The following is a 17894-nucleotide window of genomic DNA, read 5'->3' as shown; positions in this document are numbered from 1 at the left end:
ACCATCACTATAGATTGGTTATTTCCAAGTCTCCCCTCTTCATATGTCATAGTCAGTAGAAAGTCCTTTCATTTGGTCATTTTCCCTAAAGAAAAATAAGTAAAAATGTTTTTTGACTATTAGTCCTAAGTTTAGAAAAATGTTGTTTAATTAGTCATTTCCCTTAAAATAATAAGTCATTACAATTATCAAAGGCTATTGATATTGGCACTAACTCAGAGCCGTCAAAGGTTATTCCAGTTCCCAAAAAGCTCTCGCACCCAAATTAAAAAAGAAAAGACAAGCTGAGTTTGTGCAATTAGTAAAACATGGTTGTGCTGATATCATTTCCCTTATCAAAACATAGTAGTTTCTACTTTCTACGTCAGTAGCCTTTTAAAATTCTCTCTAAATGCAACGGTCGCCCCACCCATGTCTCAAATGGAGAACGTCCACCATCAATGATCAAGGGCAATTTTTGGGTCTACAATGCATGTAAAATCAAAACCGTTGATCTTGTAGAATGCCATGATGTCTGATGAAGCAAGCATCTCTTGAAGTCGGCAATAATATTCCGCAGAAGCAACGTATCCTGTTACTTCCTTTCTATAGTTAGAAAAAGATTATCATCAATAGAGTTTAGGCAATATTTTAGGAATTTTACTTTTATCACGAGTCGAAAAGTAGTAGTTTTCCATTTTTTAGGAGTAGTAGTTTTAGGACTCTTATTTTGGTTATTAAAAGAACCGTATGTTACTTAGGATATGGGCTTTTTTTTATGTTCTTTAACAATTGATAATTTCGGTTTTTGTGAAAACCGTGGATCATAGAGGAAATTTTATTTGAGTTTTGGTTACCGCAATTTCTTCTTTCTTCCGCTCGTACTAATGTCTTTATTTTCAACCTCTTCTGTCATCCAAATTGGGATTTCCATACTAAGAACAGGGGCATGCACAAAGCATGTGTGCCAAAAAAATGCAATCCCATGGCCCAAAAAATTAAATGAGAGGACATATAAATGTGATATAAATCTAAAGGGGGGATTTCATTACACTCCTCTCTTTACCTTAGACATTTCTCGCTGGGAAACAATATCTTCACTCCCTGGTTTTGATAACAGCAGCGCTCAATTATTAAACACTACTTTGATTGGCTGGTTTTAGCTTCTGGGAATTATAAAAGCCTTTAACAAGCTACTTGCAATGTGTAAATAAAGGAAAAAAGTACCAGTTTTGGGAAGGGGAGGGCAGGTATCATTTCCCTTCTCATTGAATAAAGAGGAATGCTGATGGTAAAATAAACAAGGGAATGCAGACATCATTTCTCAATAGAAATAAGAAAAGGAGTGAATCAAAAAAGTATCTGAAGAAACTATTCAATTATGTATGGAACTGCAAAAGATCACACTATCACTCATCCAATCCTAAAAAGAGAAAACCTTAATAATTATGTTTCATGGTATGATATATTGATATATATGCTCTAAACACTATGCATATCTCATAGTATGACCTAAAACTCCAAACACTACATTTTCTTTAGCCCCCATCAATAATCTCTCTCTTTTGGGAGTTAGACCTCCCCCCTCCTTAACAAAACAATCAGTGATCAACAATCTCCTCTACTAAGCGACAATAGTTGGCTGAAATTTTTGAATATGAACTTACCAGAGAATACCCTGAATTCAAACAGACTTCTTTTATAGGAATCCTTAAGACACTCCCTCAAACTAACATCTTCTTCCTTTAGGATGTCCATAGACACAGCCTTCTAATTATCTGCCTCTTCTCATCATTTTTCTCCATTAGTTCTGCCTTTTGGATCTTATTATCTAAACACTACAGTTTCATTACCCCCCATCAACAATCTGTCTCTTTGGGAGTTAGACCTCCCCTATTCAACAAAACAATCAGTGATCAACAATCTGACACTTTTAACACCCACTAAGTAGATTTGCCAGATAATACCCTTTTCAGTTTAATAACAGTTTCCTCAAACAGGCTTATTTTCTTGGAATCTTGAAGGCATTTCCTCAAACTAACATTTTCCTCCTTTAAGATGTCCAAAGACATGCAAAGCTGTCTAATTACCTGCCTCTTCTCATCATTTTTCTCAATTAGTTCTGCCTTTTGGATCCTATTCTCCTCTTTGAGTCTCTCTATTTCTTCTCTCAACTTCAGCACTTCACTGTCACAGCCAACCTTGCTTGGTACTTCCCCTCCCATTTCTCTATCAACTTGCGTTTCCTCTAGTACAGGGTCATCAACCTCAGACACCTCAGAAGAATCTAAGGAATCGGAGGAGGCTATGGAGGATTTATCTGTTAGTTTTTTTAGTTTCTGTGACAAGTTCCTGGTCGTCATGAGTCGGGTATTGACTGCCAGTTTGAGTTGCCTGTATCGCTCCGCTAAAGAGCGATGAGCACTAGGGTCCTTGCTTGATACTTCCTTTCCCATGTCTCTATCTACTTGGACTTCCTCTTGTTCAGGGTCATCAACTTCATAATCTTCGGAATCGAAGGAATAGGAGGATGCCATTGAGGATTTATCAGTCAGGTTTTTCAAATACTGTGACGAGTTCTTGCTAGAGAAAGGTGGCCCTGGTGGCATTGTCTTGAGTTGCATATTGAATTCCTGTTTGAGTTGATCGTATCGCTCGGCTAATGATCGATGGGCACGGTAGAAATCTTCTACCATGTAAACTAGCTCTGGCCGCTTCTTGTAGTACATCTCAGCACGCTGGGCAAAGGAGTCGGCATCTTCTTCGATCAGCTTCAACATTGTCTTTGTCTTCTCATCTAGCTCTGAACATAAACATTAACATCAGTAAATGCATAGTTAAAAATACTGAAACAAACCTTTTCAAAAAAAAAAATACTGAAACAAGCAAATACACCCTTTTACATGCAAACATGAACGAAAACATGCACACGAAAAGTATATTAGGCATGAATAAAACACTCACTAGTATAAACACAATTCACATTGAGAATAACCAATCATGATGCGTAGATCTCTAGTATAAAACACAATTATGAATTTGATATTAAGCTAGATTTTTGTCAAAGATCATTTCAGGCATGTTGCTTCTTACAACACTGGTATTAGCATTTGCTTGATCATATTATCCACTTGATAGGCCTTAAGTTGGATCGGCAATGGTTCACTCTGTTATATTTTTGTTAAATTGAATTCTTAAAGAAAATCTAACAGGCACAAGACAGGCATATTTATTTACAATTTTACTGCAATTTTCCAAACAGCTCAATAATACACCTTTCTAAAATCACAAATTTTATAAACCCGTACTACATGTAAAATATTGAAAACTTCCACTAATCTTTGCTTATCTTACAATCAAGCGTAATGAACACTCAAGAGGATAAACATAGAAACTAGTATCACAAGATTTATGGAAAGAGATTTGACAAGATATGAGAAGATAATCTCAATACCTAATCTAGCCTGCCTCCATAATCTTCCCCAATTAATCCAAATCAAATCTTGGAAGATGTGATTTTATTCTACCTAATCAAACCATAGTTGCCTAATCTAACCTATTGGTGAGATCTCACATATTCTAACATGCCCCCTCAAATGTATATGGATTGAAAATTGATATACATTTGATTACAATGAATATCCCCAAAAAAATGTAAAAATTTGCCAATTTTGTTGAACGTTGTCACGATTGATGTCTGCTTGATGTATGTTGCCAATATTGTTGAAGATGATGGCCGCCTGTAGTTGAAGAATGTGCCGCATTAAAAGGTAAGCCACAAAGAGCTTCAATGAACTGGATTGGACTCAAGCCTGAATGGGCGAGTCATTAGTCCGATTAGATTATCAAACCTTCTGAAAATGGGTCACAATGGACCAATGCCGGAATGGGCAAGAAATAAGTCACAATTGACGAATGCCGGAATGGGCAAGAAATGGCCTCTATGGGCAAAAGAAAGCCTCAATGGGCAAACTTCACGGGTCAACTTGAGATACCGATCCTTATGAAAGAGAGAAATTGCTCTCTCAGGCACGAACCTCAAGGAGAGAGGCCCCTCAACTGAGTAGAGCTCTTATTTCGGGCATGCACCATAAAGAGGTACCTCAACCGAAATAGGCGAAAGACAAAAATATAAAGAAAGAGAGGAAAGAAATAGAAGAGAAAGCGACAAATAGCGGCTAAGAATTGTGGCAACAATTATCGACAAAAAATTGGACATTGGGAAAAAGTGTGCAAAAATCAAATATGTGTTTTGAAAATGCAAATCCCTTTTTTTTATTATTTGTGTAGGTGTTGACAGCAAAATAAGGAGACCGTGTAATTGGCACAAGATGATGAGAGGGGTGCATTCAACAAGATGAGGGGTTATTGAAGGCAACCAAGAAAGTCTATAAAATTAGATGAGAAAAGAATGCAAGAAGATTGAACAAGAATGCTAAGGAATTATGCTAAGGATGTAAGGAGATTGAAACTAATGAAGCTGGTAAGGAAGACATTACTAGTGGTGTTAATTTGAGAAAGAGAATGTGGGAGCAATGGTTGCCGGGCGGACGGCTAGATCGGCCGTCCGCCGAAGAGAGCAGCTATTTGTCTTGTGGTCACTCCAAGATCGGTGGCTCTGATACCATGAAAACTAACCAACTTCTCCAATAGCTTAAGCTGTTGGAGAAAGGCGTTATTTATCTTTTATATCTTAACACTCCCCCGCACATGTGGCCCACTTGGCAAACACGTGGCACATGTGGTCCCACTTTGGGCCGACCATCGCATGTGGATTTTTGCTATCCGGTTGGTTTGAACTCGAGACCTTTGGCTCTGATACCATGTGGTCACTACATATATCTTTTCGTAGTTTTTAATAATTGTGGTTATATATAATTTTAGTATTTTACATCCAAATCTGGCCCAAGATAATTACTTTGGTAAATTTTGTTTATTTTTTGTACAGTGTGTTGGGGTTCCACGCAAAAGCAAATAGTCCCACATCGGTAAATTGAAGTAGATGGGGATGTGTTATAAGGGAATGGGCACCCTCCCTCTAATGGCTAGCTTTTAGGGGTGAGTACTACGCGGTTAAGTTCCTTACAGTAAGTAGTAAAACAGAAATGAATCACATTGCCAGCTAACTAATTCACTGATAAGCAATGTAAGGGTAAGTGAAAGACAGGAAAAAAAAACCACCATAAAAGAACAGTAAAATGCATTATAGCAGAAATTAGATGTATAAGAATGAGAACCGCTAGAATAAGCATATGGGTCCCATATATGACACACGAGCATAACATCCATTCTTAGAACAATGAAAGAATTTAAGGGTTGAATGTATTTTGTAACAGATATGAAGCATAATAAGAAAGAAAAGGGACCTGAAAGAGTAGAGTGAAGCCATGTTGAGCGTCTCTGACTGCAGTGACTATCGAACCACCAGGAATGGGATGGCTTCTTCAGTGACATTGTTTTACTCTTGCCTACAATTAAAACAAATTTTTTTTTACTATGATCCGAATAAGTCATACTGCAATGCGAATTGCCATCCAGCCATACACGTGTTCATCTGGGTGGGCATAGCCTAAAATTGTGGTGATCAAGACAATTCTGACCATTTGATTGGGTAGGACAGATAGTTAAAATTTCATCTATTGTAGATCAAGGGTCCTGATCATGGTACATATGTCACAGTGAAGCAAGGTTGCATTATTACTCAGACAATAAGGAGGGTACCCTTTGGTCCCACACGAGGAGATGAATGTGTAATTGTGACCGTTGATCTTGTAGAACATCATGAGGGAACCCACATGGTTCTAGTCCCATGTCCTGTAGGCAAGATTAAGGTCTACAAAAAATCAACGGTTCAGATGTGGGGACTAGGATCATCGGATCAAGTTGTTTGGTCAATGGCAGAACTACTTGCCACATGTAGGACTCAGAAAGAGGCTCCATCATCAAATTATCAGGACCGTCTATATCTGGCTCTATCATCAAATGATCGGTACACGGTTGGATGATCGGGACTGTCCATACTGTGGGCCCCATCATCAAATGATCCGGACCATCCATATAGTGAGCCCTGCCATAGATTTGGCCGCAGTTAGAAAAGCACAACCATTCCAACGATCAGACAGTTGGTGGACGTCTGATTTTTAGTAATAAAGCCCCATCTATGGTGGGGCCTACCATTTGAATGACCCAGATCATCTGACACTACATCCACATGTAAAAGCGGAAATAATGGACGAAAATGGAAAAAACAAGACAATCAAAGATTAATTTCCCAGAATACCCCTCAACCAACAAATTGATAACGGACAAGAGAAGGGCAATTTTGTAATAAAAAGCTAACATATGACCACCTAGGTAAATTCAAATAAAAGTAACGTCAACATTTGAATTCCAGAAGAGAGATTTATATGGTGTATAAGGCTGTAAGCCCTTATAGCCCCATATTTTTCAAAAAGTACTGTAAGGCCACACTATAGGCTGATCCAAACCGTCCATGTGATGGGCCAAGTAAATAGGCTGTGGCCAAAAAATCATTCCTATAGGATGATCTCAACCCTCCGATCTATACAGGAACTGAATATTATTGGAAACCTCTATAGATCGGAGAGCTAAGGATCATCCTATGGAAATGATTTTGGGGAACAACCTATTTACACTGTGTTCAATCACATGGACGGTTTGGATCATCCTATGATACGGTCCAGCAATGACTAAAATACCCACAACATGATTTGTGTGCCCAACATCCGAATTCAAATTCCACCCGAACGCCAACTCCAAGACTCACGTTTAAACCAAAATCACCTACACAATGACTAAAATACCCAAAAAATCTGCAAATCCAGAGAACCAACTGAGAGAACAACATGGGTATAGTCGTCAAGAATTACAGGACAACATAATTCTAAACGGGAAAGGAAGATGAAGAAGAAGAAGAAGAGAAACTCACCTTGCGAGAAGAAAACAAAGGCCTAAGTGGGAGCACTCTTCACGGAGTCCTACTCCTAACTTTTAAAAGATCTCTCCCGAGTTGGGTTAGGTTCTAACAAAGTTTTAACATATGATATGATGCCACGTTTCGGTATAGAACGGGGGGAGAAGTGATGTTACGAAATGACCAAAATGCTCACCCGAAGACCTTGTAATTTCTCATCAAGATGCAAGTGATAATGAATAGTTTTTTTTTTATAAATAGAAGGGTATTTTCGGATGTTCAAACAAGAACAATGCAGGCCTGCGCAATTTGTATTTTTTTTTCTTCCATATGTGGACTAGAAGGGGCCTCAGACTTTGCAACGGTCGAAAAATTGCCAACTGGAACTTCCTTATATTGTCAACATAATAAATTTTGTGGGACTCATATGGAGCACTTGAATTGACAAATACATAACAAAAATGCCTGGGGAGTGATAAATCGACTCCCCATGTGTGTTTCTCTCTTCTAACCTCTAGAGAGAGAAAGAGGAGAGAGATAGACACATGGGGAGTCGATTTACCACTGCCCAAATGGCGAAAAAAAAAAAAAAACAAGCTACCCACATCATCTGTGATCTGTCTATGTCCCACCTATTTAGAATTGGACCGTATGTTGAAAAATTGCCTTTAAACCTTTTATTTATATGTAGGTTCTGATGGGGTATAAAAACAGCAGCCTATTAGCTGTTGACACGTGGCCCGAGGATGGCCAACTGCAGATCCCACGTCAGCAGGGGTAGTTTGGTAATTACCGTAAAGTAGGTGAACTCGAACCTATAGCTGGCGGACACCTGTCCTGAGATAATAACTCCCCAACTACCCTAGGTTTCCCTCTATAAAAGGGCTTCCAAAGCTCATAAAAAGGGGTAATGATTTCTCACCCACCATTCTTAAAAAACTAGCTCTACACTCCTGCTCATACTATACTGACTTGAGTGTTGAAGGGCCTGTCCGGAATAACACCCCGGATTGGTTTTCTGACCTCGTTTACTCCTTGTGCAGGACTCAACTCCTTATTTACTTCACTTCGGCTCCTCGGGTCCTCCAGTTCAGCTCTGACGTCACTGCCGTATCTGTTACCAATTTTAGGCCTAACAGGTCCCATATATAAAACTATCTTAATTCTGTCCATTTAAAACCTCAATAGTTCGGAGGTTATGATCAGGTGTTTTGGAAAAGAAAATTCACAATCAATTTTCACGTCGTTTGAGACTTCTACAAATGTTTTTCGCTTTTTCTATCAAAACTTGGTGTAAATTTTCTTTTCCAATGCTCTAGATGACCTTGCACACAAATCACAAAAAGTTTTGAAATAATGGGGTGTGTCTACCAAAACAAGAGACATAAATATTTAGACAAGTGAAATATACATAAAAAATGGGAATAACAGGGAATCATATTAGAATTTAATTAAAAAAAAAAAAAAAACTAAGGACATGTTTGGCGGCAATGAAAGTTTTTTCCATGGAATATTAGATTACCAAGTGGTGGGCGAGGGCCAACGAGGGTGGGAGAGGGAGTGAACTGAGTAGAAATGCTTGAGAAGCAAAGATTCCCGATGTACGGTGCAGATTGCATAGGCTATATTTTGGTGGCATCCGTTTGCTTCTTCCGTTTAATTCTGTTCGCTAGTTTGGTAAGCTCTCGCATTGTCTTTCAAGGAGTAGAAATGCTATGGAAACTTTTCCTGCCCTTGAATCAAATCAAGAATATCACCAAGCTTTACCAATGTTCCACCACACAAAATTCTTAAAGGGAGCCGCTCAACATGGGGATATAGAAATCCTTGGATAAGCTATTCCTGGGATTGCCAATCGTACTTGGGTACATCTCAGAATTATATTGCCATTCACCGTTCACAAATTTTGTCATGATAATATTTCATCCAACGGTGGTCAGCGTGAACAGAGGATAGCAAGTCTATCCAGGAACAAAACAAACCCCAGTTCGTTGCTGCAAAGCTCCAAAGATGGAACTACATCACTCCCTCCAAATTGCTTAGAAATTTTTGGAAGCCATCCCTGTAGATTTTACTTGGCTCATATTTGTAAAGACACCCCCCTATTGCCCCATTATTTTAGTACTTACACTCTGCACCAGGAATTACTGCAGTTGACAACCAAACACTACTTACCACTACTATACATGGAGACTACTTCAATGCTATTACACCTGTTTACCACTTCAGTTCTAAAGTTCTAATTCAAGACTGCTCTACAAGACAACTATATGCAACCAAACATAGCCTAAACTGGGGGCATGCTGTCCAAAAAGGACTTTACATTACAAGAAGCTAGAAATTTAGTCTTTTGGAGAGATTTAATTAAAAATTTAACAATAGGTAAGTACAACTAAGTAAAGGGAAAACAAGAAAAAGCTTAAATAGTGTGTTCATAGTCACGGTAGGAACACATGAAAGTCCATATGCCACAGAAAAGTAGTAGTAGAAGAAGCACAAGGGAACAAAAGAAACCAACTTAAACTAGAAGCCTGAAAAGACCTACACCACAAAATGTTCATTCTTAATCTGTCTTTTCAACGAGCTTCTCAATCAAATCCGCAGCATCCTGCACGGATGCGATACTCTGGGCGCTTTCTTCTTCCACGCTGATCCCAAATGCCTCCTCGAGTCCCATCACAATCTCAACCTATGTATATGAATGCAGTGTAATAGGCAAATAAGAATTCAGAAACATACAAGCACACCCACACCCACAGGTGCCTATGCCTCCCCACGTGTGCACATGCAAAAAAATATGAGAGGGAAGAGGCCTTTCCATAAAGCCATACAATAGATAAATATGACAATAAAAATTTAGTAAATTCTTACAAGATGAAGGATATTATTCGCGGTAACAAAGATGGGATATTTCAGTTTTTTTATTTTTTTTCTTTTCTCATTTGAATATTTGGGGTATTTTAGTCATTTTTAAAGTAAAAAATACGTAATTAATTAAAAAAGGGAAACAATAATTAGGGGTGTCAATCATCGGGAAAAAAATCAAAAAGAAAAAAAACGGAGGAAAAAACCCCTGCATTTTTTTGGAGCTCTGAAATTCAGCCAATTTAGTAATTTCTAGAAGGAGCATGTCTTTGATCATTCCAAGTGCTTTATTTTTCTTCATTTATATCATGCCTGTGAACATGGTTTTAAATTTCGACCATTTATTTCGGTCAAAATTTCGGTTTTTCCGAAATTTGACCCAAAAAAACTGTTTTTTATATTAATTTAATATTTTACCAAATATTAAATAAAATACTTGTTTCGGGTTATGTACCAGATTTCTGGAAATTTCAAAATTTCGGTCATGGTCCGAAACCGGTACCGAAACCGAAATTTTAAACCTTGCCTGTGAGTAGGCGTGAGAAGCATATGATCAATCCCTACAAAAATTTATAAGAATAATAATATAGATATATAGCAAGCAAATTAGAATAAGAATAATCAGTAGCATATATCAACTAACGCGATTACGAAGAGTTAGTGAAGAGGATAGGTATGAGGGTTCTGCGTACCGTATCGAGTGAATCGGCACCGAGTGCAGAGAATTTTGATTCACCAGTAACAGCAGATTCAGCTGGTAGCGCCAGCTGCTTCCTAACTATCTCACACACTTTATCCACTGTTTCTGGTTTGGCCTGCTCAAGAAATTTTAGATATTCTTAGTCACTGGTTACTACATATAAACATTAGGATTAACCATAGGCCATAGCATATATGTGTGCATACACATAGCAAGTAGATACAAATTTATACACGGAATAGATGCTTCCACATGTTACCGGTGCCCTTGAACAACATTCATGAACATGAAAACCCCAACATGAAGCCAAACATTCTCTATCAAAATATGTACATGCACCGAGATGGGTGTAACATATGCAATTTTTCAAACATAAGAAATATACATGGGATGCACCGAAAAGAATTTCTGCAAGCATGCCTGCAGATACAAATAGCTACCTGGTTGGGTTTAGATATCCTCCGTGGGTGAGCACATAAGTAATGCCCATGAATATTTGAGTATCTTTTATTATGTTGCTGATTTATTCAATACAAATTGCACATCAATTTCCATCAAGTTGAGATGGCAAAAGAGCACTTAATAGGTTAACGATTAAATGCAATACAAGTTTCAAAACATTTCTTTATTAAACCCAAAAATTTGCACAAGTGGATAGCTCAGATATAACACCAACAAAAAGAAATGCATGAGCGAAGAAATTCTCAGGGATTAGAGAAACATACCCTACATGAAACCCGAAAGCGCAGTGGCACTGGCTGCAACCGGATTGATGGAAACCGTTTTGTGCCACTGGAAAGTGAGACTGATTTCAGACTAGTAATTGTAGCCATTGCCTGCTTAACATTCAGCACCATGATTTTGAATTATTATTCGATTCTATAATATAGCAGGTAACACTAACACTAACTAAATTTAAAATCTGATAAAAGCTTGTATTCCCTCTTTCCTTTGGAAGGGCAAAAAATATTATTATCAGAAAAAATAATAGTCTTCATTTCCCCTTTTTCTTTTGTAGGAGAAATGACAGAAAACATCATTCTTTCAAAGATAACCAAACTTACAAACGTAATTTGGGAATCAAAAAATAAATGCAATGTCCAAGGTGGGCAGAATAGCCAAAATAATACAAAGTCACAACAGTAGCAACAAATATTTCACACTATTTTGTAATTGGCAAGAAATAAGGTGGCATTTATAAGGCGGGTTGGAATAGCCAAAATAAAATAAAATAAAGAGTGAAAATCACATCAGTAGCAACAATATTTCACACTATACTGTCTGGAGGTGGAGAAATCAATAAAGAATTTTATGTATGGTCACTTAAGGGTCGTAAGATAAAGAAAAGTCATTGCATATCAACTCAACTCAACTCAAGTAAGCCTTTGTCACAAACTAGTTGGGGTCGGCTAATGAATCTCAAAAACTCAACAAAGCCTTTGTCCCAAACTAGTTGGGGTCGGTGACACGGCGTCGGCTAATGAATCCTTTAGAAAATTTTCATGAAGAAGGTGAAAGAGTCTACCCGGCTCAAATTGACTAAGTCTAATCCCGACACTAGTTGGGTTCGTCTACATGGATCATTTTCTTCCATTCTCTCCTATCCAAGGTCATTTTCTCTGTTATGTTCCTAGCCCTCAAGTCTTTCTTCACTGTTTCTACCCAAGTTATTTTCGGTCTGCCCCTTCCTCTTTTTACTCCATCAACTTGGCACGAGTCACTTCTTCTCACTTGAGCATCAAAAGGCCTACGTTGGATATGCCCAAACCATCTTAAGCGGTGCTCTCTCATTTTCTCCTCAATTGGATATCTTCATTTTTAATTCTACCTAACCTTGCGTGGCCGCATATCCATCTAAACATTCGCAACTCCGCTACACTCATCTTATGCACATGCTGCTTCTTGGAGGCCCAACATTCTGAGCCGCACAGCATGGTGATGCAGATAATAGGCCAATAAGTGGCATATTTACCCATTAGGATTTATATTTCCATGTTATTTTGTTTAGGAATTTATTTTCCATATTATTTTAGTTTCTAGGAATTTTATTTCAATATTTACTTTTTAGGGATTCTTAAATTAGGCAGTTTCCTTATTTTAAGGACTTCTAATTACCTATATATAGGCCTTATGTAGTAGAGATTATTAACTTTTGATGATTAATAAAGATTGACTCTCCCCCGCCCAACTGTTTTCTTCTTCTTCTCCTCTTCTCATATTCTTCTCTTCTCCCCTAATTTCGTCTCTTCTTCTCTTCTTATTCTTCTTCTCCTTCCCCTATTCTTCTTCTATTCTTCTCCTTCTATTCTCTTCTTCTTCTTCTATCCCCTTTCATCTATTTCTCTCCCCTTTCTTCTATTTCCTTCACGGTGCTGCATCAATTTGGTATCATAGCCAAAGGGTCCAAGTCTTCGAAGATCAAGTCGCGAATCACCCGTAAATTTAGAGTAAAAGATCCAAGCATCCACGGCGAGAGAAGATCAAAGCGAAAGATCCAAGCCCCTTTTCACCTTGTTTCCAAGCCCTTGTTCTTCCATTGATTTCTTATTCAAAACAGCCCTCTAAAGTCCCACTCCTAGCCGAGCAGTTGTCTTTGAAGATTATTCTAATTGGTGTTCATTACAAATTTGGGTGTTCCTGATTGTTGAAATCGTACGAGCAAAATTTTTATTTGTGGCTTTGATCAGGTTCCATCTTGGTTCTCAAATAAAAACACATCAAAAAAGAAATTGATCATAGAGTCCTTCAACCGAGTTGACTCAGTTCACTAGAACCAGTCAACTCAGTCTCTGGCTTTTTAGCCTTCATTCTGTCTATTCAACCAAGTCAGCCGAGGGGCACGTCCACAAATATCTCCTCGTGTGATCATAAAGCACAGCCCAATCACAATTTGGGCTTCTTGTTTGCTGCCCCATTCCAGTCCAATAGACAGACCTTTCCCTGTATCTCCTTGCACCCAAAACAGCCACACCATCTTCCAGCCCCTTTATTCCCAGCCACAAAACCCACCTAAAACCAGTCCCTAAAGCCTAGTAATTGTTGCCTCCATACCCTCTCAGACATACCCCTCTTACCGTGCCCACCCGTTATTCCGGTCGCAATATAGTCATCTGGGTTTTTCCGGCCACTTGCACCTCCGACAGGTTTGTGTTCATTGAGGAAGAAGAAACTCCAGTTTCTTTCTTTTTCGTAGCCTGCCACAGAAGGCATATTTTCTTTGTTGGGAGCATAGGCATTGAAACTTACCACTTTGTTGTTATCTGCTATCAAAGAAAGAGAGAAAAAGGGCAACGTTTCTTATACGGATTACTGGATTAGCAATTTTCCCTCTTTACATATTTTAGCAAGCCACATTTCTCCCCCCCTACTGTTTTCTTCTTCTTCTCCTCTTCTCATATTCTTCTCTTCTCCCCTAATTTCGTCTCTTCTTCTCTTCCTATTCTTCTTCTACTTCCCCTATTCTTCTTCTATTCTTCTCCTTCTATTCTCCTCTTCTTCTTCTATCCCCTTTCATCTATTTCTCTCCCCTTTCTTCTATTTCCTTCACGGTGCTGCATCACATGGCTGGCCTCACAGTTGTCTTATAAAACTTTCCCTTCAATTTGAAAGGTATTTTACGGTCGCACAGAACTCCTGAAGCATGCTTCCACTTCAACCAACCTGCTCTTATTCTGTGATTAACATCCTCTTCAATATTTCCTTCTGTATGTAGGATTGAACCAAGATAGCAAAATATATCCCTCTTAGGTACCTCCGCCTAGTGATATTTACTACATCTCCGCCTCCTTACTTTACTAAAGTTGCACTCCATATACTCTATCGTAGTCCTACTCAGTCTAAAACCTTTGGATTCCAAAGCAGTTCTCCATAACTCTAACTTAGCATTAACTCCTGCTTTGGTTTCGTCAATTAATACTATGTCATCTGCAAATAACATACACCATGGCACCTCATCCTGGATACGGAGTTCATCCATAGCTAGCGTAAAAAGATAAGAGCTTAAAGCTGATCCTTGGTGCAGTCCTATTGTAATTGGAAACTCACTAGACGTGCCAAAAAAAGTCATTGCATATAAAACTCAATAAATCAACCTGTTCAATGTAATATAGTGAGATGAAGGAACATCAACCATGATTGCATAAAGAACTCGGGATTAAAGGTAGAAGGTTAAGATTGATCAACAAATAACTTTCAAAGGAGAGTTGCCCAAAATTCAGATATGAGAGATAATTAAAATTCTGACTGTAGTTGTCTTCAAGAGCAAGAGATTAGTGTTATAGTGAAGGAAAATGAAGGGACGAGATTAAAAGTGAATTTTAGTGTTGAAGAATTGTGAGCTATTGCTCTTTATTTATGATTTTTTATAAGCATTTTAGTTGTTTTCTCTCATATATCAGATTGATTTTCAAACCCAAACCCCAATTTGTATTTATCCCAACAGCTAGTTTAATGTTTTGAACTTTAATGAGTGGATGCATGGTTGCTTACTTTAGGCCTTTCTTACATTTCCACACATGAATGATTATAATTCATGAGCTCAATGGTTATGCTTCAATTTTAGATTTAGAAGAGAAATAATCTGAATGATTTTGTCCCCAAAAAAAAAAAAAAAAAAAAAAAAAACTAAAATTTAGGCAATTTTTATATTGACATCTCGCATATGGAATTAGAAAAAAAGAATATGGATACATGAATGTGAGTTTCTAAAAAACTAGTATCTATAAGCGACAAATTTAGTCTTATTTCAATCTATTTTTGTTGGGATGATATGTTTTTGAAATCACAAATCCACATTTATGTTATGATATAAGATGAAAAAAAGGCGGCCCAGTGCACGAGGCTCCCGCCATTGCGGGGTGTGGGAGGACTAGATGTACGTAGCCTTACCCCTGCTTTGCAGAGAGGCTGTTTCCATGACTCAAACCCGTGACCACCAGGTCACAATGGAGCAACCTTATGTTATGATATAAGATAATAAATAAATAAAATGAGCCTAGATTCCAAAGCGGTCTCTTGCTCCTCACGCAGTCCAGGGTCATTTTGCCTGAAGTTTCTAACACTTTTAACTACATTAGATAATTGTTCATGGTACGTGTCAAGACTAGTGCTCATGAGATGTACAACTATGGATCAAGGGAAACAGAGGTGCCCCGATGGCATCTTTTGTTAAATGAGGGTGCCTCACATCCAACTTTCCAACCGAGAGGAGGCAACAATTAGTTAAAGTTTTTTTTTTTTCTTTCTTTCTTTTAATTTGGACTGATTATTTCATCATAGTTGAACCTTTACCATTGCTGATTTACTTGGGAGGCAGCCGCTCCATGCTCTATTAGTCTATATTTGGTTTGTCTTAAACACAGTGTTTCAAAACCCAGATGCGGGTCAAGATGCAGTCAAAGAAAATCCTAGTCGACTCGGTACGATGAGGACGAGTACTTGGTTGACGCGGCTGAATACTCAGTCGACGAGTAATAACTCAAGAGAGTCAAAGGAGTTTTTACGGACTTTGTAGGGCAAAACGCATAATGGGAGGCAAAATGCGGAACACGGCCAAGGGAAAGGGAGTCGACTCGCGGGAGTCCACAATGATGGAGGGGAGTTTAAAACTATGATTAAACATGCCCCTCCCATTGGAGTGGCATCAATCAACACAAGGACAACAGAAATATGTGATACGCATGTAGGCTACATTGAAGAAACCCATGTTTCATCCACCATCATGCTAAGGTGGAGCAAAAGAGAGACACATTTATCAGGATATAAAGAGTCTTCACTTTCATTTGTAAATTAGTTTATGCAGCAAACAGTACCTGCATAAACTAGTTTGGGACAAAGCATGCCGACCCCGACTAGTTTGGGACAAAGGCTTAGCTGAGTTGAGAGTTGAGTTGAGGAAACAGTAAAAGCATGCGTTTTGGCCTTCATAAAATCTCAGTTACTACAGTTGTTAGCGTTTAATATTTCTAGCCTAGAATGAAACAGCAAAAAACAGCTTGATCAAAGTCCTCAAATGCATGAAACCATTGAACCATGATACAAGAGAGATCACCAACTCGTCGATATTAAAAGCAAGAGAATGATTGCTCAATTCCTCAAAGAAAATACTAGCATGGATCAGTTCAAACAGGAAAATGAAAATATTAGCATGGATAGCATGTGCCAGTGGTTCTAAATTTCGGCTGAAATACCGAAATTTTGGATTTCAGACAGGACAGAAATTAAAAAACGAAACCGAAAGTTTAAAATTACGCCGAAATTATAACATTTTTACCGAAATTTCGTTTTCGGCTGAGAATGATAGCTCAATTTCATGAAAAAAGGATGGATCTGAAAGACACTATGTGGCAGTGATTTGATAGCTAAAATTGCAGCAGATCAAATTAACTAACAGAAAATTTCTCAAAGAAAATACTAGCACGGATTGCATGAACCATAAAACCATGTCTCATATTCTTCACCATACAAGTGCCAATTCTGCGGGGCCAACATTGGGTTGATCACTCAATTCACACAATTATTAAACTGAAATGGCTTGAAATTTTGAAATGAAACAAATCAAATAAATCAAGTCAATTTTTCACGGCAAATATTATCATGTCTACACTAACCATGCCTTACTCTGCTTCCACTGTACATTTCGCACATGTTTACAGTGATCTGAAAGATCACCACTTGAATTGGCTACAATCTATAGATCAGTGAGCCATGGAACTCCTAATTCTCAAATACATCAATTCTCGAAAGATCATCATACATAAAAACACAAAAAACTGCAAAAAATAGAAAAGAGAATAGGAAATCGAACACAGCAAAATACAAAGAGAGAGAGAGAGAAGAAATCAATCGTCAATCTACGCCGATCGATGGCCATAAGAAGACATGCAACACAGATTCAAGATCTAGAAATGAAACTTCAAAAGTAAAGATTAGAGAAACCCTAGATCTGAATCCAGAGAGTCAAATAAGACAGATCTAGAAAATACCTGGTTCTGTTGGAAGGAATGGGAACGGAAGGAAACAAATATCGACGTTCCTGCAATAGAAGCCATGAATTCTACTGATAAGTTGCAGAGAAAGATCTGAAATTCTTCGTAGGTCTAGAACAAATGGAGAGAGAGGAGAGCGCAGTGCCTTGAGCGTGAAGGGGGAAGGGTTTATATAGTGATGTTGGCCTTGTTAATATCGGAAACGGAAGTGATAATTCACCCCCTTTTCTTCCTCGGGTCAGCCCTACTCGGAAGAAAATGGGGCGAATATATAATCATTTCCTTAACGGCCCTCTCTTTATTTCGATCTTAATTCTTAGCCACGGTGGGCCCATTTTGCCAACGTGTCATTTGCATCCATTTTGGTTACAATTTGGGTCACGTTCCCTCTACAATTGGATAGGTCCATATGGGGGACCTATGGTGTATT

The 17894-nt window shown here is 38.2% G+C and overlaps 2 protein-coding genes across 7 annotated transcripts; both read right to left on the bottom strand.

The window, feature by feature from the left end:
• Window positions 1–1288: 1288 nt before the first annotated feature.
• Window positions 1289–7168, bottom strand: LOC143853194 (protein NETWORKED 3A-like). Of its 6 annotated transcripts, XM_077362930.1 has the most exons (5): window positions 6929–7168; window positions 6703–6812; window positions 5681–6046; window positions 5346–5447; window positions 1289–2782 (listed from the first exon to the last, which is right to left on the bottom strand). In XM_077362930.1, exons 3-5 carry the CDS (start codon window positions 5760–5762, stop codon window positions 1923–1925), a joined length of 1044 nt encoding a protein of 347 aa, XP_077219045.1. In that variant the 5' UTR covers window positions 5763–6046; window positions 6703–6812; window positions 6929–7168; the 3' UTR covers window positions 1289–1922. The 6 variants fall into 6 exon arrangements, with proteins under 6 accessions (XP_077219045.1, XP_077219044.1, XP_077219046.1 ...); XM_077362929.1 differs by lacking the exon at window positions 6703–6812; XM_077362931.1 differs by lacking the exon at window positions 6703–6812 and having other exon boundaries at window positions 5681–5812.
• Window positions 7169–9310: 2142 nt separating this feature from the next.
• LOC143852622 (acyl carrier protein 1, chloroplastic-like) lies at window positions 9311–17633 on the bottom strand. The gene is made up of 4 exons (XM_077362096.1): window positions 17462–17633; window positions 11204–11314; window positions 10471–10593; window positions 9311–9602 (listed from the first exon to the last, which is right to left on the bottom strand). Exons 1-4 carry the CDS (start codon window positions 17525–17527, stop codon window positions 9477–9479), a joined length of 426 nt encoding a protein of 141 aa, XP_077218211.1. The 5' UTR covers window positions 17528–17633; the 3' UTR covers window positions 9311–9476.
• Window positions 17634–17894: the final 261 nt, after the last annotated feature.

This window comes from Tasmannia lanceolata, unplaced genomic scaffold (assembly GCF_043159265.1).
Source record: "Tasmannia lanceolata isolate RefF3 unplaced genomic scaffold, GAP_Taslan_0.1 ptg000019l, whole genome shotgun sequence".
NCBI lineage: Eukaryota > Viridiplantae > Streptophyta > Magnoliopsida > Canellales > Winteraceae > Tasmannia > Tasmannia lanceolata.
The sequence above is the reverse complement of the archived record's forward strand: the minus strand, read 5'-3'. Positions and strand labels throughout refer to the sequence as shown.